The following is a 23,355-nucleotide window of genomic DNA, read 5'->3' on the forward strand; positions in this document are numbered from 1 at the left end:
TGGGTTTTTTTGTTTTTGTTTTCCAGGTACCGTCACGTGACCTGGGGAGACTACGGAAAGAAGTGAAGTAGCAAAGAGAGGAACACCGAGCTTGGCAGTCAGGGATGGGGCAAGAACAGGGAGCACTCTCCCAGCTCTCTGACTCCTCATATGCCTTCAAGGTGGGCGGTAAGTCAGTCTTTCCTTGGGCCTGATCCTCCACTGTCCACACAATGCCCACCCCTTGAGGTCCAGAGGACCAGTTGAAAGCATGGATGGTGCAAGGAACTCTTGTCAGCATGTCCAGTGCTCACACTGGGCCCAGAGAAGGTGCAGGGCCCAACTCAGGGCCCCTGAGGTTCCCAGTCCCAGAAGGGTGGAGTGGCCAGCACGGGCACAGCCTTACCCACAGACACCAGGTGTCCAAAGGTTTCTAACATCACGTCGTGGTACTCGGTCCTCTGCATCGGGTCCAGCAGCCCCCACTCTTCCTTGCTGAAGTCCACAGCCACATCGAGGAAGGTCACTGGTTCCTGCAATATCACTATGTCTGATCAGCAGGAGGGTCATCGACAGGAACAGATGACCAGGGCCTCCCAACAGAGTCTGCTGTGCTGAGGACACCCCTGCTTTGGAATTTGCTCAGAAACACTGACTTGGGCCCATAAGAGGCCCAGTGGGTCCCCTATCACAAACCCAGAGGCTGGGGCCCAGGCCGGAGGCAGAATCTACTTCACTAAGAGCTACAAACGCCATAAGCAAACTACCTCCCTTGTACCCCAGCCTATGTGCAGCTCATCCTTTCTGTGCAACTTCCCACAGAAGACTGCCCCTCAGACAAGCCCTGCCTGCCAGGCACACTCCCTTCTTCTGGGAACAGCCCCTCTGCCTGTGAAGGAACCATCCCTGCCTTTGTGGATGGTGGCTGCTGGAGGGTGGTGTGGCCAGAGGCGGTGCCAAGATCAGTCCTTTCTGGGGAGCTGGCCAAAACTCTGGCAGGAAGAGGCTTCCCCATGGCACTCTTCCTGGATCTATGGGGGCTTTTTACCCACCAGGGGCAGAGCCTGCTTGAGAAGGAATGGGAGAAAGCAGAGCCATGAGACCAGGACTGGAGACACATTCCTCTCTCATCACGTGGAAGCCCCTGAATACAGTCTTGCCTGAAGCCTATCACAGACCACTCATTACATGAGAGCCAATAAATTCACCCTATGGTTGAACCAGTTGTGAGCCATCTGCAGCAGAAAGAGTCCTGACCAATACCACACATCACTCTGTCATATTCTCTGAGCCTCAACAGTCAGCAAGACATGGCCAGTGCTTTCATCTATGCCCCAGCTCTGGGATATTTTGAGGCAAATTCCAGATATTTTTTCCATCATCAACACCTAAGTATGCATTCTTGAAGGACAAGGGCTCTCTTGTTCTAACACAAATTCAGATGTGGTCTGCATGTCCCTACCTGGGGCTCCCAAGCATCTATAAACACTTGGCCCCTCCCTTCTCCTCCAGATTTCTTGCCTCCCGGTCCCTGTGCCCTTTCTTGGTCTCCACAGCAGCAACAAGGCAGCCCAGCCCTTCAGGCTCAGAAACTCTGAGAGGTCTGCCCTGTGGGAGGCTGGGAGGTAGGGGGAAGGTCACCTCATAGGGGACACTGTGACCAGGGAACAAAAGGGTGACACCCCCCACTCACCTCAGGTGGCGCCTTTGCCGGCCAGGTGGTCATGTTCTCCTCCTTCTCTTCCTGAGGAGCTGTGGTCTCAAGAGAGCAGGTGGGGTCCTGGGCGGGTAATGCTGTGGGGAGACACCAGCACAGGGGATCAGCCAGATGTGGTGCCACTTCCAGGTTGGGGCAATGATACCCACGTCTCTCTCTGGGACCCCTGCGGCCATTGCACACATCCTATCTGCTGTTACTACTGTGAGGGCATCTGTGCCCACCCTTTCTTGCCACCAGCTCAAGTCCCCACTCTGGCTCCTCTTCACAGCCTGTGCCCAAATCCCCACACCTGGTTAGCTCAAGATGCATCACCCTAAGGGTGACTGTAGGGCACCAATGTCCCATTGCTGAGACCCCTGGCCCCACTCCCTCCCTCTCCAAGGACTGTCCCGGATCCTGTCCCTCCTCTGAGACAGCTGCCTCATCTCTCCATTTGCCTCAACAGCTGGCCTCACACTGTTCCTCAGAAGGAAAGACCCCTTTTCTAGCCTCCGAGTATGTTGTCTCTTTGCCTTCCTTGTCCTCTTCCTCTTTGCCTTCTTCCATGGACTTCCTCTGACCCCCAGGACTGGACCCACTCTCATAACACACCCATCTAGATGAGAATTTTATCAAGTTTCCTCCACCTTCGAAAACCATTCTGCCTGGGCTTCCAGCCCCTCTTAACCACAACTCCTTCATGCCTGACTCTCCTCATCTATCGCTGCCTGGTACATGGTCTTCCATAAGGATGATTACACCCCTGCTCTCAAGGGGGAAACACGATGTGACCCATTCTGGCCCACCAGGCTGCCACCTCCTCCTGGCCACAATAATTAAGTCTGAGATGAATACAGGGCACAGAGCTAGACAAGCAGAGCAAAAGAGGCTTTTGTTAGAACATTTCCGTGCAGGGAGGCTCCCTACGGAGACACCCTGCCTGTGAGTGAAGCTAACGGAGGCCAGCAGAAGTATGATAGCAGAGAGAGAATGAGTCCTGAGAATACTACAGGAGCCCCTGGGTCCACCCGTGCCTGAAGCTAGATCACCCTGGGACTTTTTCAGTAAATTCTCCTCCCCTGGCATTCACAACTGAGAGTCGCAACTAACTCGCTGATAATGAATGTAGGATTCTCAGGGTTCTCTGGAAGGCCTCTCTTCCTGCCATCCACTATAATATGAATTGATTTTATTCACCCCCAAGGTGTGAAATGTAAGACAGACTGGCTTTTGTCTTAGGGGCTTCCCAACTGTCTCCTTGGTACCTCTATCAGTTTCCTATTACTGCTCTAATAAATTGCCACAATGGTGCCTAAAAGCAAAGTTGCTTTCCTATGATTATGGACATCAGGTCTGACGCCAGCCTCACTGCACTACAATCAAGCTGGTGGCAGGGCTACCTTCCTTCTGAGGCTCTAGGGGAAAATATGTTTGTCACCTTTGCCAGTTTCTGGAGGCCAACTAAAATACCTAGCTCCCAGCCCTTCCTCGTGTCTTCTCTGCCCTGAACTCTCGTGCCTGCCCCATCCAAATAACACAGTATAATCTCCCCACCTCAAAATCTTCAATTTAATAAACTGCATCTGCAAAGTCAATTTTGCTGTATGAGGTTACATATTCGGGTGAGCAAGTGCTCCATGGAACTCAGCCTGACAAATCAAATTTCATGGAATCTCACCCCCAAACGTACTCCCATCCCAGCCCCCCACCGCTGTCAGTCTTGCCCAAGCCACCACACCTCTCGGTGGGCATGGTAACAGCTCTGGGTGGCCAATCTGATTCTCATTTTGCCCTTGTTTTTTGCCCACCAACCATCGCAAACTGCAACCTGGTAAATCTTTTTTTTTTTTTTTTTTTTTTTTTTTTTAAGGTTTATTTATTTATTTTGAAAGAGAAAGACAGCACAAGAGCACAAGCAGGTAAGGGGCAGAGAGAAAGAGAGAAAATCCCAAGAACGCTCTGTGCCATCAGCACAGAGCCTGATGCAGAGCTTGAACTCACGAACCATGAGATCATGACCTGAGCTGAGATCAAGTCAGATGCTTAACCAATTGAGCCACCTGGGTGCCCCCTGTAAGGGTTAAATTGTAGTGTAGGGCTAACACCTAGCTTGAAAAAATAACAGCTTTGTTCTGACATTGAAGGTCAAGAGATAACAGCCTTGCTTTACTCTTGTAAATTATGCTTCATACTCTTGTAAATCAGGCTTCACCAACTAAGGAAACAAAAGCTCAAAGAAAAGAGCATCAGAGGCAAGGTCAAGGAGACCCACTGGTTGCAACTAAGCGGCAGAAAGTCTAAAATAATCACCTCATCTGGCAACTGTTTCTAACTCATCTGGGAACTGTTTCTCTGTTCTGTTCTCCCAGGTGATGATAAAACGATGTGATCGGCCATTAAATTATGAAGAGTGTTGGTCCTGATCGGTCGGCCTTGCCTCTCATTGCAATGAACTTTGTTGTGACTGTCACTGGTGTCCATAGCATTCAGTTTCAGGAGTCGTGTGGATGCAACATTTGGTGCATTGGCCGGGAAAGTTAAAGGTCTGAAACAGGGCCCATTCCCCGGATTGCTCTGCCGACCCCTGGGAGGAAGCTCGGGATTGGGAGAGGTAAGGAATTCTTGGGGCGCGCCATTTGAATGACTCAGGAGGGTCTGCCTGACGCAGCTATAGAACCAGAGTCAGGGATCCTACCGGGACGCCGGTGGACCCCATTAGGTTTGGTGTTTGTCAAGAAGGATCCTATTTTCAGGTGGCTGCGATGGCCTACTGGCCTTGAGATCTCGAACTTGTGTTTTCTTCGTGTCTTAATTGTCTTCTTCCTGTTGACTGGCTGTGCGTCCTTGTCAGTTTTGCCTATCTTTGTCATCGTCCTTGTCAGTTTTGCCTATCTTTGTCATCGGTCAGAATCAGACTACCCCCACCCCGCTGAGTCTCATACTAACCCATTTCCAGGAGTATAGGAGAGCTGCCTCAGTTTTCGGCCTCCACGTTAAGAAGCCAGTCCTTCGAACTCTCTGCGAGGTGGAATGTAACAGCTTTCAGGTCGAATGGCCTCCACAGGGGACCTTTAACCTTACTTTGGTATATAAAGTTCGTGATATTGTCTTTTCTAGGCACGAAGACCAAATCCCATACACTGGGGCATGGAGAACCCTCATCGAAAACCCTCCAGATTGGTTAAAACTTCTTCCCCTTCCCCCTCGCCTCCCTAAAGTACAGGCTTTGCCACTCAAAGGTTGCCCATCTGGAGCTCAGAATAAGAATCTTGATGAGACTAAGCAGCCGCCCCCTCTATCACCTGCACAGGAGGGGGGTAAAAAAAAAGGAACTTACCACCCACCGCCCTATAGTTCTCGCCCAAAGAATACAGGTCAAGATGCTTCAGATCTGGAGACGAGCCCGAGTCGGGACACTCCCCTGAGCCCGTCTCACACCCGGTCAGGGACTCCCTTCCATCCGCCTCCCGCTGCCCTATCCCTTCTTCCAGGGCCACCCCTGCACCCCCGCAGGGTGATGTCCGACCCTTTATGACTTATGTACCCTTCTCCACTAGCGACCTTTATAACGGGAAGCTTCAAAACCCCTCGTTCTCAGAGAAACCCCAAGCATTAATTTCTCTTCTTGAAACTCTATTTGTGACCCAACAGCCAACCTGGGATGACTGCCAGCAGCTCTTGCAGGTTCTCTTCACCACTGAGGAGCGGGATAAGATCCGTCGCGAGGCCCGGAAATTAGTGATGGGGCCAAACGGGCAACCCACCGAGGATCCCGCTGGATTCAAGGAAGTTTTTCCTTCCTCGCATCCTGAAAATTGGGACCCAAACACTCCTCACGGTAGGCGATCATTGACCCTATTTCACCAGACTCTACTGGGAGGTCTCTGAGCGGCCACCTGCCGGCCCACAAACATGTCTAAGGTAACAGAAGTAATTCAGGGGACCGAGGAAAGCCCCTCAGCCTTCTTAGAAAGGCTCACGGAGGTGTACCGCACCTTTACCCCTGTAGACCCTGAGGCACCTAAAAATAGAAGAGCATTAAATTTGGCCTTTGTCTTACAGGCAGCCCCAGACTTGTAAATGGACATTCATCCCACTGTACCCAACCCTTATACTCTCCTTAGTTTGCTTCCCCCTTCTCAGGTGTATTATACAGTTCTGGACTTAAAAGATGCCTTCTTTGCCATCCCGCTGGCCCCACAAAGCCAGCCACTATTTGTATTTGAATGGACTGATCCTGAAAAGGGACAGCTCACCTGGACGCAACTCCCCCAAAGATTTAAAAATTCTCCTCTTTTTAATGACGCCCTGCACCAGGATTTAGAGCCATTTCGAATCTCCAACCCGCAGGTAGCCCTATTGCAATATGTTGAGGATATCTTGTTGGCGGCACCCTCTCATTTAGAATGCCTGAGTGCCACCAGAGAACCCTTGAGTCTTTTGCAAAAACTGGGGTACCGAGTGTCAGCCAGAAAAGCGCAGATCTGTCGTACTGCGGTGACCTATTTAAGTTACAACCTTAAAAAGGTAAGTGCTATCTCGGTGAACAAAGAATTCGGGCTATACTCGATATTCCTCAGCCTAAAACTCGCAAACAAGTTCGCGAGTTCTGGGGGCAGCAGGCTACTGCAGAGTATGGATACCTGGTTTTGCTGAACTGGCAGCCCCTTTGTACGCCACTCTCAAGGGGTCTCCGGAGTCCTTCACGTGGGGGGAGACTCAAACTAAAGCCTTCCAAGCCTTACGAGAGGCTCTCGTGACCCCACCGGCCTCGGCCCTGCCAGATCCCACCAAGCCATTCCGTTTGTTTGTAGCCGAAAAGGGGGGGGGTAGCCAAGGGTGTTCTGACTCGGAGCCTGGGACCTTGGCGCCGACCGGTGGCCTATTTATCCAAGCGGCTGGACCCAGTTGCTTCCGGGTGGCCCCCACGCGTTCGACAAATTGCCGCCACCGCGCTCTTAGTTGAAGACGCAGACAAACTAACTTTGAGGCAGGCACTGTCTGTCACCGGGCCCCACGAAGTGGAGGCTTTACTGCGGGCTCCCCCAGAGCGACGGCTGTCAAATGCTCGGATTACCCAATATCAAGCGTTGCTACTCGACCAGACCTGAATACGTTTTTGTGCCCCCACAGCCTTAAACCCAGCCACTCTGCTGCCCGAAGGACAAGGTCCCCCTCTGCACTCCTGCCCAGAAACCTTGGCGACGATCTCGTCCCTCCGCTCCGATCTTATGGACGTTCCTTTACAGGACCCTGATATCAGCATGTTTTCAGGCGGCAGTAGTTTTGTGTTTCAAGGGCAAAGGCACGCCGGGCGCTGCAGTGACGACGGACCGCGAGGTTTTATGGCAACAGACCCTTCCCCCGGGAACTTCAGCCCAGCACGCAGAGCTCATCACGCTAACAAAAGTCCTCAAACTCGGAAGAAACAAGCCAGTTCATATTTATACGGACAGCCGCTATGCTTTTTGCAACCGCGCATGTACACGGATCCATTTACCAAGAGCGCGGTCTCCTCACGGCGGAAGGCAAGGCCATCAAAACTGAAGCTGAAATTTTAGATCTTCTAGCAGCCATCTGGGAACCTGCGAGGCTGGCAATCATTCACTGCCCGGGACGTCAGAAAGGCGACTCCCTAGAAGCAGTCGGAAACCGCCTGGCTGATGCAGCAGCCCGAGAAGCTGCCCCAACTAAAAGTAAAAGTGCCTTGGAGCTACCGATCTTGACCGAGGGAGCCCAGTTACACTCCTAAAGATTTGGAGTGGGCTTCAAGATAAGGGGGAAGTGTGACGCCGGGACAAAAGTGGTCTCAGGATCCTGAAGGTAAGATCCTCTTACCCGCGGCACTCGGGCGGCGCATGGTGGGTCAGCTCCACCAAGGGAGCTACTTTGGCAAGTAGATTTTACTGAAATTAAACCAGGGAAATACGGATACAAATAACCTGCTTGTTTTTGTAGACACCTTCTCCGGGTGGGTCAAGGCGTTCCCCACTAAATCAGAAACGGCTCAGGCGACAGTTAAGAAATTATCAATGAAATAATTCCTAGATTTGGGCTGCCTCTGAGCATAGGATCGGACAATGGCCCGGCCTTTACGGCGCAGGTGTCCCAGGGTCTAGCCCGGGCATTGGGACTAGATTGGAAATTACATTGTACATATAGACCTCAGAGCTCGGATCAGGTAGAAAGGATGAATCGGACCCTAAAAGAGACCTTAACCAAATTGTCCCTTGAGACGGGCGAAAATTGGGTTGACGTCCTGCCTTTTGCCCTTTTGCGAGCGCGTTGTACTCCATTTGTCAAGGGATTTCCCCCTTATGAAATTTTATTTGGCAGACCTCCACCTATCCTGCTGAGGCTAGGAGGCGACGTAATGGAACAGTTGGAACAGGACCGCTTGCTGGCTTCACTCGTGGCCCTGCAACATGTACGAAAGGAAATAACCAGGGCCTTAAAAGAAGCCTTCGCTCATCCTCCTGTTCTTCCCCACCCCTTTCAACCAGGAGATTTAGTCTGGGTCAAGAGGCACGAGCTTAAAACCCTGGAGCCGCTCTGGAAAGGACCACACGCCGTGATCCTGACTACGCCCACGGCCGTGAAGGTAGATGGTGTCCGAACCTGGATTCATCACTCTCAGGTTAAAAAAAAAACAACCTGTGTGAAGGCAGGAACACCCGAGACTGATACAGAACCAGATAATGAACAGCAACGGAAGGTCCGAAGGCACTCAGAGGATCCTTTAAAGGTAATACTGATGCGGGCATACTAATAATAATTGTCTGGGTTTGTATAATGATAAGCATGGGGGACTGTACGGAATCGCATCCCCTATCTTTTTGGCCATACCAACGGGAACTCAGGGACACTGTCACGGGGAAGGTGATAATATCTAATACCTCTTCCACTGTGCCTTGTTTTTTGTTTGCTTTATGCGACTTGGTGGGGGACTCATGGGGGACTTTTAATTACTAATTATAAACAGCCAACGGGCTTCGCTCCTCCGTCCCCGAAAACCCCTATATGGTTACCTATGGATGTGGACACAGGGATCAAGAACAAAAATTGGCTAACATACCAGGGTTATACGGTTGCCCTGCAAATAGAAAGGTCGAATGTGAAGGAAAAGGCCAGCAATAATTGGTATCAGAATTTATTCTCTTGGTCCCCCTGGCTCACATCACTGCTCACCACCATAGCTGGGCCACTGCTATTATTACTTCTCGGGTTAACCATCGGCCCATGCATTATCAACTGGTTAGTACAGTATGTCAAGAGGCGAGTTGGTGAAATAAAAATTATGATGATTAGGTCCAACTACGTCCCCTTAGTTCCTAATGATGAATCAAGGGATTGATTCACTGACAAGAAAAGGGAGAAATGTAAGGATTAAAGTGTAGTGTAGGGCTAACACCTAGCTTGAAAAATAACAGCTTTGTTCTGACACTGAAGGTCAAGAGATAACAGCCTTGCTTTACTCTTGTAAATTACGCTTCATACTCTTGTAAATCAGTCTTCACCAACCAAGGAAACAAAAGCTCAAAGAAAAGAGCATCAGAGGCAAGGTCAAGGAGATCCACTGGTTGCAACTAAGCGGCAGAAAGTCTAAAATAATCACCTCATCTGGCAACTGTTTCTAACTCATCTGGGAACTGTTTCTCTGTTCTGTTCCCAGGTGATGATAAAACGATGTGATCGGCCATAAAAACTCTGTACCCCAGCTGTTCGAGGCCGCACTCTTATCAAGAGTGTTGGTCCCGATTGGTCGGCCTTGCCTCTCATTGCAGTAAACTTTCTTGTGACTGTCACTGGTGCCCATGGCATTCTGTTTCAGGAGTCGTGTGGATGCAACACCCCCAACCTGGAAAATGTTTACTCTGTCAGACAATACCACATGTCCCTAGAGCTCATGGACTGGTTCCCACTGCTTTACAGTAACTCTTCCCATTGCTTTAGGACAACACGAAAACCCCTGCAAGGGCCCTGCCAGCCCTGTCCCCTGCTCCCTTCTACCATAGACCCACCCAATTTCTCTCGGATTTTTTTTTTTTTTTAATTTTTTTTTTTTGACATTTATTTATTTTTGAGACAGACAGAGCATGAATGGGGGAGGGTCAGAGAGAGGGAGACACAGAATCTGAAACAGGCTCCAGGCTCTGAGCTTTCAGCACAGAGCCTGACGCGGGGCTCGAACCCACGGACCGCGAGATCATGACCTGAGCCGAAGTCGGCCGCTTAACCGCCTGAGCCACCCAGGTGCCCCTCGGATTTTTGAATATACTGTCATTGCTCCCACTTTGGGCCTTCACAGGCAATGCTCTCCTGCTCAGCACATCCTTCCTGCCCCCTTCTTAGTTCCACTCCACACCAGGTGTCAGCTACAAGCAACTTGTCTCCAGGAGCCCCACCAGCACCCTTGGGTTCTTCTCAACCCCATCATTGTCAAACGCGTATTCATTTCTCAAATTCCCATCATTCTTACTGGGTCTAAGGCTTGTTGAGCTCATGAATCTATGAATCCTGTCTTGGTCACCACTTTATCCACAATTCCCACTCTGGGAGGGGTGCCTGGCTGGCTCAGCTGGTAGAGCATGCAACTCTTGATCTTGGGGCTGTAAATTTGAGCCTCATGTTGTGTGTGGAGATTACTTAAAAAAATTAAGTTTTGGGGTGCCTGGGTGGCTCAGTCAGTTAACTGTCCAACTTCGGCTCAGGTCATGATCTCACGGTTCATGGGTTCAAGCCCCGCATCAGGCTCTGTGCTGACAGCTTGGAGCCTGGAGCCTGCTTCAGATTCTGTGTCTCTCTCTCTCTCTGTGTGTGCCTCCCCTGCTCACACACTCTCTTTCTCATAAATAAATAAACTTTAAAAATTTTTTTAAAAAGCATTCTGGGAATATGCCTATGTGACTAAAATCACGTTTTCTATTGGCTTGTAGCACAGCAGGGATTCCAAAGGGATGAGAATGAACAATTTTATCCCTTAGCTTCTATCACAAGCCTGTGGAGGGCTAGTTAAAGAGTGCAGTCCCAGGCCCTGCCCAAGGGTTTCAGTAGCTGTGAGGTGTTGTCTGAGACTTTCCATTTCGGTAGATGGGTCCAGGGATACTCAGATCCCTTGACCTAGGGGCAATGGCAGGTATTTCAGCAAGGAACCATTGAAGCTCTGACTCAGGAACACGTTGGGGAGGTAGATGCTCTTGGCCTAGATGAAGAGGCATGACCCTTCCCCGCCCCTTCCAAGGAAGCCTGAGTTCTTCCTCCCCCATTCTCCAAGATGCGTCTACAGGAGTGTCCCTCTCCGCCCCTCCACTGCACTTACCTTCCTCCTCAGATATCCAGGTTACATCCTCCACCAGGGCCACTGCCTCCTGACAGTCCTCTGGGTGCTGTGACTGCACCCACCTCTGGAGCTTCCTGGGCAGCGCACCCAGGAACTGTTCCAGCACCAGCAGCTCCAGCATCTGCTCCTTGGAGTGCGCCTCGGGCTGCAGCCACTGGCGGCACAGCTCACGCAACCGGGCCAGGGCCTCTCGGGGCCCCGCCACCTCCTCGAAGCAGAACCCCCGGAACCTCTGGCGTGCAGCCTCAGGGTCAGCTGGATGCTTGCCTAGCTGTTGAGTGGGCTCCCCAAGTACTTCTGGGCTTAGGCCCTCGTCTTCAGCATAGAGGGCCCGAATCTGGGCATTTCGGGGACGAGCTACCTCTTGGTTCAGTGTGAGGACTTCAACGACTTCGATCTTCATCAGGGGATTCCCAGCAGGAAGAGGATCCACTTGAGGGTCCAACTGAGCCGCAGGACACTCTGTAAGTCAAAAGCACAGCCAGAGAGATGGCCAACAAGCACATGAAAAGATAGTCAACCTTATTTGCCACCAAGGAAATGTAAATCAAAACCACTGTGAGGGGCACCTGGCTGACTCAGTCAGAAGAGCGTGTGACTCTTGATCTTGGGGTCATGAGTTTGAGCCCCTTGTTGGGTGTAGAGATCACCTAAATAAACAAAAACTTAAAAAAATAAATCGTGAGATACTACTTCATACTTACTAGGATAGCTATTATCAAAGATGGGTGGTAACAACTATTGGCGAGGATGTGGAAAAACTGCTGTTGGTGGGAACACAGAACGCTGCATCATTTTGCAAAACAGTCTGGCAGGTGCTCAAAAAGCCAAACACAGAATTATAACCCAGGAATTCTCCTAGGTATACATCCAAGAGAAATGAAAATATATGTCAATACAAAAACTTGTACAGGAACTTTCACAGCAGCATTCTTAACAGCCAAAAAGAAAAACAAATGTCAATCAAAGGAAGAATAAACAAAATATGGTCTATCCACAAATTGGAATATTATTTGGCCATAGAAAGGAATGAAGTAGTGATACGTGCTAAGCCTTGACAACATTATGCTGAATGGAAGCAGCCAGACACCAAAGGCTAATTTTAAGATTCCATTTATACGAAATGTCCAAAATAGACGAATATACTGAGACAAAGTAGATTCGTGGTTTCCAAGAGATAAGGAATTCAGGCAATTAGGGGGTGTTGGCTAATAAAAATGAAGCTTTTTCAGGGAGATGATAAAGACGTTCTGAAATTAGACTGTAGTGATAGCTACACAACCTTGTGAATTATAGTAAAAACCACTGAACTGTACACTCTCAAAGGGTGAACTTTAAGGTATGTAAATTACACCTCAATATGGGAGGGGGGTGGGAAAGCAAGAGGCAAGGAGGCTTAAGAAGAAACCTGTGATGCTCTATAGGCCCACAGCTATGTACAGGGAGTAGAACCTGATCCTGCCTCCATGGGAGCCAAGAAGACAGGAAAGTCTGAAGCCCTGTGTCTTGGCACAGAACTCACAAGAACACAACTCCAGCACGTCCCTGAAATGCTAAGGAGGGCACACAAACCAAAGGAAATAAGAAAGCACTGTACAACTCTAAGGAGAAATGCTAACTCTAAATGACTTGAAAGCTTTAAAACTGTCAATAGAGAGGCACCAGGGTGGCTCAGTCGGTTAAACATCTAACCGCCTCAGGTCACAGTCTCACAATTCTGTGAGACGCAATTCTGTGTCTGCCCCTCTCTCTGCCCCTCCCTGGCTTGTGCTCCTGCACTCCATCTCTCTCTCAAAAGTAAATTAATAAACATTTTTTAAAAAGTAAATAGAAAAAATGTAAATCACGGATTATGGTTTACTTCCAATTAGGCTTGTTTGTTTATAAAAACAGAAATGGTCCGGCTGATGTCAAGAGCAAATGTGCCCGCTCACACTTGCTGTTTTGAATATACCTGATTAGCACAACTCTACCTGCAAAGGAACTTCCAGCATGAACTCAAAGCCTTGGCAACGAATGCCAGGGCAATCAATGCTCGGGGACTTTGAGCTGGTTAATCGTGTTCAGGGAACTATCTGGACAGGAAGACCACTGTAGAGACACCAAGAGAAGAGTATTTGGACACAAAGGCCAGACAGCATACGACAATAGAACCCTGACCCCGCAACCTCAGGACTTGTTTGACCGCCAGTTTTTTTCTTTCACCCCCAAGTCAATAACCTCCAGTCAGAACCTTCCTTTTTTCCGCTATAAATTTTCCCACGCCTGCCTCCCTGCCAGTCTCAACTAAACACTAGGTGTGGTGGCAGACGACCTGCTACAGTGGCCTGAGTAGATGGCCTCCGCATGTCCTCATTTGGGTGGTCTTTTTCCCACAACACACGTTTCCTGAGCAGGGGTGTAGGACGGAGCAAAACTGGAAAACACAGGTAGTGCTAAAGCACCGCTCAAGAAAACTGAAAGATTCCCAGGTAAGCATTAAAAATTACGCTGGTTTTAGTGTGATCATTACAACGGAGGAAAGCTCCCGTCACGTGAAGTAAAAGAGCGCAGCAGGAAGTGTGAAGTGACCGCACCCGTGTTGTTTAAACACACAAACTCGGAAAGACCCGAAGAGCAGCGGCTCCCTGCGCGCCACCCGCACTGTTAAGCAGCGGCCCGGCCGGCCTTCCAGCACCGCGGCGTCCGGGAGGGTGGCGCTGGCGGAGGCCGCAGCCACAGGTACACTGCGGCCCGCGTTCGGGAAGCTGAAGCCTCAGTCCCCCTCCCACCGGGTAAACGGGACGACACCGCCCACGTCCCCATAGCCACGCCCCGATCCCCCGGTCCGGACGTGCATCACGAGCCTGGTGCCGGGCCACTACAACTCCCAGGGCCCTTCGCGGTGCACACTTCCGGAGCGGCCATGTTGAAGCTGTGGGTGCGACCCAGGCCCAGATCGGACGGCCGCCCCTTGGCGAGTTGCTGGGCTCTCGGCCTCCTGCACTCTCGTTCCCTCCCCCGCCCCCCTTCGCGACGGCTGACGCACCCTGGGGCGGCGCCGGCGCAGCTGGAACTTCCATATACACCTTCCCGGTCTGCCAGTTTTCACCCTTCGGGCAGGCGCAGGGCGGAGGATCGCGGTCGCTTCCCCCTAAGGGAGCGAGCGCCCGCATTCCTTATCCATTTTCGGATCCCCGATTGTACATTCCTCCCCGTTTGCGTAGGATGCTTTTTTTTTTTTTTTTCCTCCCCCTCCACATTTCCGGATTACAGACCTTGGCTCGTCTATGGTTTCCTCGGTTTACTGGTTTCACAGATCTAACCGGTGTTGGAAATTGCTGGCACGCTCTTCGAGAAGTGAGTCAGCTCGAGGTCAGGAGTCACCAGCGATGGGTGGGGCCGGGCCCGCTGCCCCGAACGGGCCTTGGGCGCTTGGGGTTGCAAAACACGTCCTGGGCCGCGCTTTTAATCTCGGCCATCGCCAGTCACTCCTTTCCTAGGTTTTTGTTTTGTTTTGTTTTGTTTTTTTAGCATATTTTTATTAAAAGACTTTTTAAGTAATCCCCACCCAATGTGGGGCTCGAATTCACCACAAGATCAAGAGTCCTAGAATCAAAATCCTAGTCCAAGGGATTTTTTTTCCTTGATAAAAATAACTACGTTGATCTCCTATTTCTGACCTCCTCCCCTAAACAAACTTTTCTATTAATTTTATTTGGGGGCTTGCCTTTCCCAACTCATTTATATTTATCCTTGTCTTCAGGATTTAATTACCTTCCTGTTCCCTAGGATTTCTGGGGGTTCATTTTCCCCTCCAGATTGTTGATTTAAAAGCAAAATTCATTTCCCCACTTCCAGTTAGCGTTCTCAGAGCTTCAGATTGCCCTGAGAATAACTCAGGAAGCCAAGGATGACAATTTCCCGGATCCCCAGCAGGGCTGGGCTTGAAAAGTGCCCCAGTTAAGGGATATTAGGAAGCAGCGGGGGCGGGTAGCGCTCCCTGGCCGCTCCTTGCTGGGCCACAGGCACCATTTTGAGTAATAATCATGCATGACACTTGAAATCTTCATTCTCCACAATGCTTCACAACTTTCTAATTTCTAAAACTTTCGTTTTTTACTCCTTGGTTAATCACGCGGATTATTTAGTACTTTATCCCTCAAGAAAATTAACTGTAGGTTCTTTTCATTCTACTCCCATCCACTCTCCATTTCTAATTTTATTTCTCCTTTAGTCTTGGATCATGTGTTTTGTTCCTCCTATCTCTGGGGGACACTAGGGCAATTTCTCAAAATCTTGAATTGAATGCTCATTAAAATGTTAACTCTTAACCATTTTAAGTTTCAGAGCCTGTCTAGGTGTGGATATGGAGAACTCTGCCCATCCTTGTGGTGCTGGGATCTCAGTGGATCTGCAGCCTGGCTCTCCCTGCAGTAGCAGCCATTCAGGACAACATATATTCCGCAGGGTTATTGTAAAGCTCCTCCTGGGTGCTATGTGGTCAATGAGATGGGCCACAACCTGCAAGCTGGTGGTTAAGTGTCATTCTAGTCACTGCAGTCCTCTGGACCATCCCCCAAGGCCGCTAAGGTAACCCTTCCTGTGCTCTCTGTCAGGAAAGTATTCACCTCACTTCACAGAGAAAATGTACTCTGTGAAGTGAAAATGTACACAGAGAAAAGTTTACAGCTGGCAGAGTTGAAACTGGATCTTCAACTCACTGGCACATAGTTCGGGCTGACTGACCCACTCATCTGTGTGGGGCTGCACAAAATAATCTCTATCAACTGCAGCTCCAAGTACTGGCTTTCTTTTCTTTTTTAAAATATTTATTTATTTTGAGAGAGAAAGAGCGAGCTTGAGCAGGGGAAGGGTAGAGAGAGGGAGACAAAGAATCCCAGGCAAGCTCTGATCCCCCAATGCGGGGCTGGAACTCACAGAACAGTCAGATCATGACCCCAGCTGAAATTAAGAGTGGGACTCAACCAACTGAACCACCCAGGCACTCGCCAAGTACTGGTTTTCAATCCACCACCTGAATGACCGGTGGTGTGTGTATGTGTAGAATTTTAGCAATTTAGTCCCCTCACTTGCAACTATCTATTTAGTGGGTTGTTATACAAACTCACCCAGCCTCTGGGAAAGGGGCTTAATCCTTCTGGGCCTTAGTTTCCTCTTTCTAAGTGATTAGGTTACATAAAGCCAGGAATAGCATGTAGGAAAGGATGATGGAGGATGTTTTTCTTCCTCCTCTTACAGTTCACTTCCCTTTCTGCTTCTTCCCTTCCAGGGTAAGCCATCTCCCTCAGTGCTTAGAGTTCCACAGTGAACGCTGACTAACCAGGTACACTAGGGCTACCAGTCCACAAATAGAATAATAACTAATAACAATGACCTTTCAAGATCTTGTTGGGGGCAGGGTCAGGAGGAACGCTCACCTCAGCTCCTCTCATCCCTGTGTACACTCCCTTGTTCCTTTTTCTCCTTGTCCAGAATGCCCCCAGCTTTACACCTTTTCTCCTCCTCTCCCCATCACTCTTCAGCTCTGTTGGGCCCTCCATGGCGTTGCCTTTGAAGTTTGTTTACCCCCATGGACTGCTGAGGATGTCAGCTGGTTCTTGTGCATCAGAAACCCTAAAGCCAGGCCCAGCGGAAGATCTCCCAAAGGTGCTGATGGTCATCTTAACATCAAAGTCTTCGAATAGCAGTGGTTAGTTACATGAAGACCCCTCAAGACCTGGGCTTTACACACCATAGTCCCAGTAAGCAATAGCATCTATTCTTATACTGGGAGAATGGACTTATATGGAAGTCCATACTGGGAGACTCTAAGAGCCCTGTCCAAAGCCACACTGGGGAACATAGCAGCTGGGATCCAAGCCCTGTTCTTTTATGCCCTTTACACCAAAGGCTATGCTTCCCATAGCCACTATCTTAATTTTCCTCATATGTGCCAGTGTGTGCCATACCCCTGCCTGTTAGTCTTTCCCAACATCTTCACCTGATACCCCTTCCTCATCCAGCTCTTAGCTTCTGTGTCCTCTCCTCAGAACTGTCTTCCTGAGCAGTTCTCAACTAGTATTGCCCACCCACACCTCCTCCCGCTAGCATATTCCATTGTTTCATTTTTCTTCACAGCACTGACTGCTATCTCAAAGTATCTGTTTCGTTAATTATCACCTTTCTACCTTTTCTACAGCAGCACTGCCCAATGGAGCTCTCTTTAAGGAAATGTTGTAGATCTACACTGTCCAACATAGTAGCCATTAGCTGCAGCTGACCAATGACCATCTGAAAGACGGCCGTGACTAAGGAACTAAACTGGTTAAGTTCATTTTAGTCTGTTTAAGCTTAATCAGTCACGTGTTAGTGGCTGCTCTGAAATGAATGTAGGCCCATTCATAAGACAGGGGCCTTACCACCATGTTCAATACTGTGACCCATCCCTGTAATAGTTTGTGGCATTTTTGCAGGCGCTCAAGAAATACTGGCTCAATATAGCCGTAAAAAGTGCCTTTTGAGTTTTTTAGCTCTCTGGATTTTCCTATATTTCTGTCATTTACAGGAAATTTCACTGGCATTTTAATTGTGTCCCACCTTTAAACTATCATGGGAGGACTGCTATTGTTACAAAGTTCCCTTCCACTTGGGAGCCTGAGCAGTAGCTGGGAGTGCAGGCCACCGGGTAAGAGGACACCTGGTTTATATTCCTGCTTCTTTCCCAACCAGCTAGGTCAGAGACTTGCATTTCTGCTTCCACTGGTATAATGGCTCCAACACTTCTCTAGAGGCTGGAATGATGGAAGGACTTAAGTCAAGAAAGGGAATGCATAAACTTAAAATTTTTCTAAGCCCTCGAAGTTATTGCTTCTACTTATTTTATATCCCACTAACTTAAATTTTTTTTCAAATAGAAATGCCTTAATAATTTATTCCTTAACAATTCCTAATCATTTCGGGGTGCCTGGGTGGCTCAGTCAGGTAAACATTTGACTCTTGATTTCAGCTCACGGTTCATGGGTTCAAGGGTGGAGACTGCTTGGGATTCTTCCTCTGCCTCTCTCTGCCACTCCCCTCCTCAAAATAAACCCAAAACAAAACAAAAAAACAATTCCTAATCATTTAATTCATTCTTAGATCCCATTTCAAAAACCTATTAATATCTTTGTGTTAAATTGGGTATTCCTTGTGTAAGCCAAGGCTATTCATCTCTATTGTTATTTGTCACATTGATGAACTCTTATTTTTATTTTAACTATTTCAAAGGATTAGTTTAAGGTGGTTAATTGTCATGAGCTATCAATATTTCCTTTTTAATGTTTTTCTCATTTTGTGCTTTAGTGACAAAAATGCTATTATACCTTGCAGAATCTGTCAACATTCCAGCCTTGTCCTGTCATTGAACTGCTCGTGTTCCATCGAAATGGCCTTTTAACAGGAAGTTGGAAGATATTCACTGCCCAGGTCAGTAATAATAATAAGTAGCTGGCCACTTTGTTCTGAAAAATTTTTATAAATTATTTTAACATTTTTCCTAGGACCAATTTTGACAACCTTCCACTTTTCCAGAAATCTTTCCATTTTGTTGTTTGTTAATTTCTGGGCATCTAGGCTGTGTCAGGAACTGGTAACACAGCAGAAAGGAGGTAGCAGTTTCCTTCTCAGGAGGCTGTCACAGCCTGTCAGTATCTACACTCAGTGATTACCACCTGACACACATATTTGAACTTGTTTGTATATTTTCTAAAAAATGGTATTATGTGCATCTGCTTATCTTTATACGTGTTAAAGATACATATTTAAGAAATACACTTATCTTGGAGACTTTCATATCAGTACATGGAGCTGGCTCATGCATTGTTACTGTTGTATAAAGTTCTATAATGAAAATTACATGTGTTGCTGAATATGTGTGTAGTGTTATTTCCCTATATAGGTTTTTAGCTTGCCTTTGATTTATTCTGTTTAATCAAAGTTGGTTTTGAATTTTTGTCTTTCCAGAAAATTAGTTCTTGGGTTCTTTTTTTCTTCTCCATTTGATTCATTTATTTGTGTTGTATTTATCTTTTCTGTTTCCTTAGGACTTTGAGTCAAATGTGTAGTTCATTTGTTTTCCTTATTTAATTAATAGTGAGGGCATTTTCAGGTCTTGAAATTACCCTAGGTATTATATTTGGACACCAGGCAGAACGGTTTCCAGATAGAAGGATCAAGATTACATGGGTCCTAATGAGCAAATATGTGGAGGGTCACAGAATGTATTCTTGAATAAAGGTTTACACAGTGTTACCACACTCTGCTAGGCTGGATTCCTGCCAAAATATGTTTTGATAGTCACTCAAGATTCTAAACTCTTGACTCACTCCCTAGGATGTGAGCCTTTCAGAGTTCTTAATAGCACTATATATCTCAAGATTGCTCCTTATCATCCCTTACCTACCCTCTTGTCTCAAAGCCTGGCCTTGTCTTCATAGTCTCCTCTTTGAAGACATCCTCTTGTTTTTTTACAATTTCTTCAATCATTTATTCACTCAACAGTTTCCTGAGCTAGAGATGGAGTCATTGTCTTAGCAACTGGGGATATATATGGGAAACTGAAATAAAGACACCTGCTCTCTTGTTTAATATTTGTTCTAGGTGTTCAGTCAGATATCAGAACAAGTTGGAAAAGACCTCTTTTTCTGTATTTGTATACACATGTGATCAAAATTTTATTTAGAACTTGCCTTCTGTATGACTTATCTGGCATAAAAATAGGATGAGACATTTCATTTTTATTATTCAGTGTGGTTCTCTCCAGTGTAAGTTTTCTGTTTTGTTGTTCTGTCAAATAAGGTGGGAGCTAAGGCTAATGATTTGCCTGCACGGATTACATTGAGGATCTGCTCTCATAGGAGTCCTCTGATGTTGAATACAATGAGGACTCCTACTGAAGGGCTTCTTGCCAGTGGGTTCTGTGACTCCTGAAGCCTTCCTAAGACCCAATTACATTCTCATGATCCTGAGTAAGAGAGCTGTGCATGAAAGAAACCTTTTCATGCAGTCATAGTCCCTTGGCTTTGGAGTTCTCATAGGTAATTATTTGATCTAAGAACTTTCCCAAATTCATTACAACTGGGTTTTTTTTTTTTGGCGGGGGGGGGGGGGGGGGGTCCAATATGAGTTTTCTCAAGTCACAGTGAATCAGGCCAGAAGCCTTTCCTGCTAGGATCATATTCCTGGGGTTTCTACCCTGTTTGAGTTCTCATGTCAAAAAATTCATGCACATTAGTTCCTCCATTCAAGGTCTTTGCATGTTAGTCTCCTCCCATGTGAGCCTTAGTTAAAGGCTGAATGAAAACAGGCCTTCTCACATTAAACACATTTTTTCAGTCTTGTTCTTGAATGGATTATCCTTTGTATAAAACAACTGATTTTCTACATCCCCCGTGTCTGCTTTATAGCCCATATGAATCCTCTCAGACTACACAAGGGATGAATGAAATCTAGAAGAGGATTTTCTTCTCTTCCTTCCAAAAAACAATCTTCTTGTAGATGTTATTTTTTTCTACTAAAGTTTGCACTGATTTGAGTATTGCTACATTCATATTTGTATGGCTCATCTCTCCTGCTTCATTACTTGCCAAGTCAAAAAAGTTAAATGTCTTGCAGGCTTTCCTATAATCACGATCTTAAATATAGTGTCTTCACCCTATTGCTTATCAATGATTAAATCTAGATTATATCTCAAGTTTTTTTTTTTTTTTCAATTTTTTTTTAATGTTTATTTATTGTTGAGAGACAGAGAGACACAGAGCATGAGCATGGGAGGGGCAGAGAGGGGGAGACACAGAATCCGAAGCTGGCCATAGGCTTTGAGCTGTTAGCACAGAGCCCAACCTGGGGCTCGAACTCACAAACTGCGAGATCATGACCTGAACCAAAGTCAGATGTTTAACCTACTGAGCCACCCAGGTGCCCAGATCTCAAGTTTTCTAACCAAACTACACAGAATGGCAATACTTCCTTGAAAGGACACTGAGCAGTGGCTAAAGGTTTGAGTGCCATCAAATATCGTCCGTATTCCTGATCTTCACAGCATCTTCCCAAATCAGTGCCTTCTTAAAAACAAATGCCCTGGGGCGCCTGGGTGGCTCAATGGGTTGAGCATCCGACTTCAGCTCAGGTCATGATCTGGTGGTTCGTGAGTTCGAGCCCCGCGTTGGGCTCTGTGCTGACAGCTCAGAGTCTGGAGCCTGCTTCAGATTCTGTGTCTCACTCTCTCTCTGCCCCTCCCCTGCTCATGCTCCATCTCTCTCTGTCTCAAAAATAAAAAAAAAAAATTTTTTTAATTTAAAACAAAAAAACATTAAAAACAAATGCCCTCTGTCTTAAGCACTTATTACTAAGTTTCCCTTCTGCTTCCACCAATGTCTGTACTGCCATTTTTGCTATCAGGGACAGCTGGATAGCCATACAAAATGAGTTGCCTCAGAAAGGCTGAGCTTTCGACTTAAACTCAGTCCCTTGAGTTAGGGAAAGGCACAGCTACACTAGTGATGGGAGACAGACCACTGCTAGAGATGGTTGTCTCATCCAGTGGTAAATAGAACACGCTATTCCAAACATCTAGGATTCCCAAGTCTTTATGCACTGCTGGGACCTCCGTCTCAAGTCCAGAGAGGTGCACTCAGCTGGCTTCACAAACCTGTACTTGGATGTCTCTCAGTCCCTTCTCATTCATACTTATTTAACAGAACCAGTCAAGACATGTGACAATTCCACAAACTCTTGAATCTAGGTGAAAGCTATTAGGGAGTTCCATGTAAACTGTCAAAAAAATTATTTCAACATAAAAAGTAAAACCAGGGGTGCCTGGGTGGCTCAGTTAAGGTCTGACTTCGGCTCAGGTCATGATCTTGCAATTCGTGAGTTCAAGCCTCTTATGGGGCTCTCTGCTGTCAGCAAAGCCTGCTTTGGATCCTCTGTTCCTCCCTCTCTCTGCCCCTCCCGCTTGTGTGCATGTGCTCACTTACTCTCTCTCAGAAATAAACATTACAAAAGTAAAACCAAAACCTCTATTTCTACCCTTCAAAAGTTTTTGCCTTTGCCAGATTTCCTCGTATTATTGATTAAAACCAAAAATTCAGGAGTAGTAATTTTTCTCCTTTTTTCTTCTTTTAAAGTTGGATGTTGATATATAGAAAAAGAACATATATGGTAAATGCATACATTACAAAGAATACTCACAGGAAATCCCTGAAGCCTTCACCTACGAGAGATTCTTGGCAGCTTCCTTTCCTTTGGCCATTACTCACCTGGCCCCAATGAATCCACTATGAATGGGGAGAAGCCGATGCCAGCTTCTCCCCAAACCCTCTGCTACTCTCAGGCCAGGTGACCTCACTTCTTCCTTAGGTAGTACTACCACGGTAACCTGCCTTACTTCCATCTGCGTCCTATTAAGTTCTTTTTTCCTAAGCACCTGCAGTGAGCTTGAAAAGCTGTACCACACATCTGCCTGATAAAAACCAAACTACCTTCACAGTGAAGGCCCTGTGTGTTCTGCCAAACCTAACCTGCCTGTCAGTATACCTCAGTTACCTCCTACCAGCCCACTGGGTGACTCCATGTTCCCTGAATATGCCAAGCTTATTCCATTTTCATGGTCACCCCAAATGCTGTTTCTGTGCTTGGAAGCTCTCTTCACCACCACTCTTATAGGTGTGTAGAATTCTTTCACTTTGGGGATTGGCTTAAAGCTCACCCCTGCAGTGCCCTTCAAAATACCTCCTCTAGTGTAATTATTCATTGCCCCCACTTTACACTCTTTCCCTTCTCAGTATTTAACCACTACTCGTCTGTACAGAGTTATATCTGGGGAACTTGTTTGTAGAGGTCATAATCTATTAGACTGCGAAGTCCACAGTATCAGGGATTACTTTAGGTCTTTGGTTTACTACCAAAGTGTTTAGTATACTATATGGAACACAAGAGGAGTTCCACAAGTATTTATGAGGTGTGAAAGGGGAGGCAGTGGAGGGAAAACAACATGTAAAGGACTCATTGTGACAGAGCAGAGAGGAGTCAGGCACCTGAGGCCTAGTCTGTAATAAAATGTCCTTATAAGCCTCTCTGGACATGGTCTCTCACTCTGGGTTATCACCTCAGAATCTCCTGGCACCCGTCAAGCCAGCTCTCCCTGAGACGTACAGAACCACAGGTGCCCCAAATCCCTCACGGCAACTAGATTCAGGGAACTACTGGATCATCCAGAAGTACAAGGCTGGAAGGTCTGCCAACACAGGACACGGGATCTGAGCTTCAGGGAGGATGAAACACAGACCTGCCACAGTCAGAGCCACAAGACAGGAAG

General features: G+C 47.4%; 1 protein-coding gene and 1 long non-coding RNA gene across 10 annotated transcripts in view; one reads left to right on the forward strand and one right to left on the reverse strand.

Annotated features, from left to right (window-relative positions):
• LOC132691244 (uncharacterized) overlaps window positions 1-23,355 on the forward strand; it is a 38,229-nt gene that overhangs the window by 12,852 nt on the left and 2,022 nt on the right. Inside the window, exons 6-12 of one of the 3 annotated variants that reach the window (XR_014136170.1) lie at window positions 27-168; window positions 3,549-3,597; window positions 4,048-7,501; window positions 8,015-8,423; window positions 13,538-16,710; window positions 17,200-17,324; window positions 18,369-18,464. This is a non-coding gene — a long non-coding RNA (uncharacterized LOC132691244). The remainder of the gene's footprint in view (window positions 1-26; window positions 169-3,548; window positions 3,598-4,047; window positions 7,502-8,014; window positions 8,424-13,537; window positions 16,711-17,199; window positions 17,325-18,368; window positions 18,465-23,355) is intronic. The other 2 variants (XR_014136168.1, XR_014136169.1) reach the window with 2 other exon arrangements.
• The window catches only part of ZNF274 (zinc finger protein 274), a 29,911-nt gene that overhangs the window by 991 nt on the left and 5,565 nt on the right, over window positions 1-23,355 (reverse strand). For 6 of the 7 annotated variants that reach the window (XM_060652342.3, XM_060652341.3, XM_060652343.3 and 3 more), the window contains 3 exons: window positions 10,998-11,480; window positions 1,673-1,773; window positions 386-512 (listed from right to left, as the gene is read on the reverse strand). In XM_060652342.3, coding sequence (XP_060508325.2) covers window positions 386-512; window positions 1,673-1,773; window positions 10,998-11,480 — 711 coding nt within the window. Of the gene's footprint in view, window positions 1-385; window positions 513-1,672; window positions 1,774-10,997; window positions 11,481-14,275; window positions 14,385-23,355 lie in introns of those variants that run through there. The other variant, XM_078438589.2, reaches the window with a different exon arrangement.

This window comes from Panthera onca, chromosome E2 (assembly GCF_046562875.1).
Source record: "Panthera onca isolate mPanOnc1 chromosome E2, mPanOnc1 haplotype 2, whole genome shotgun sequence".
In the NCBI taxonomy this organism is placed as follows: Eukaryota; Metazoa; Chordata; class Mammalia; order Carnivora; family Felidae; genus Panthera; species Panthera onca.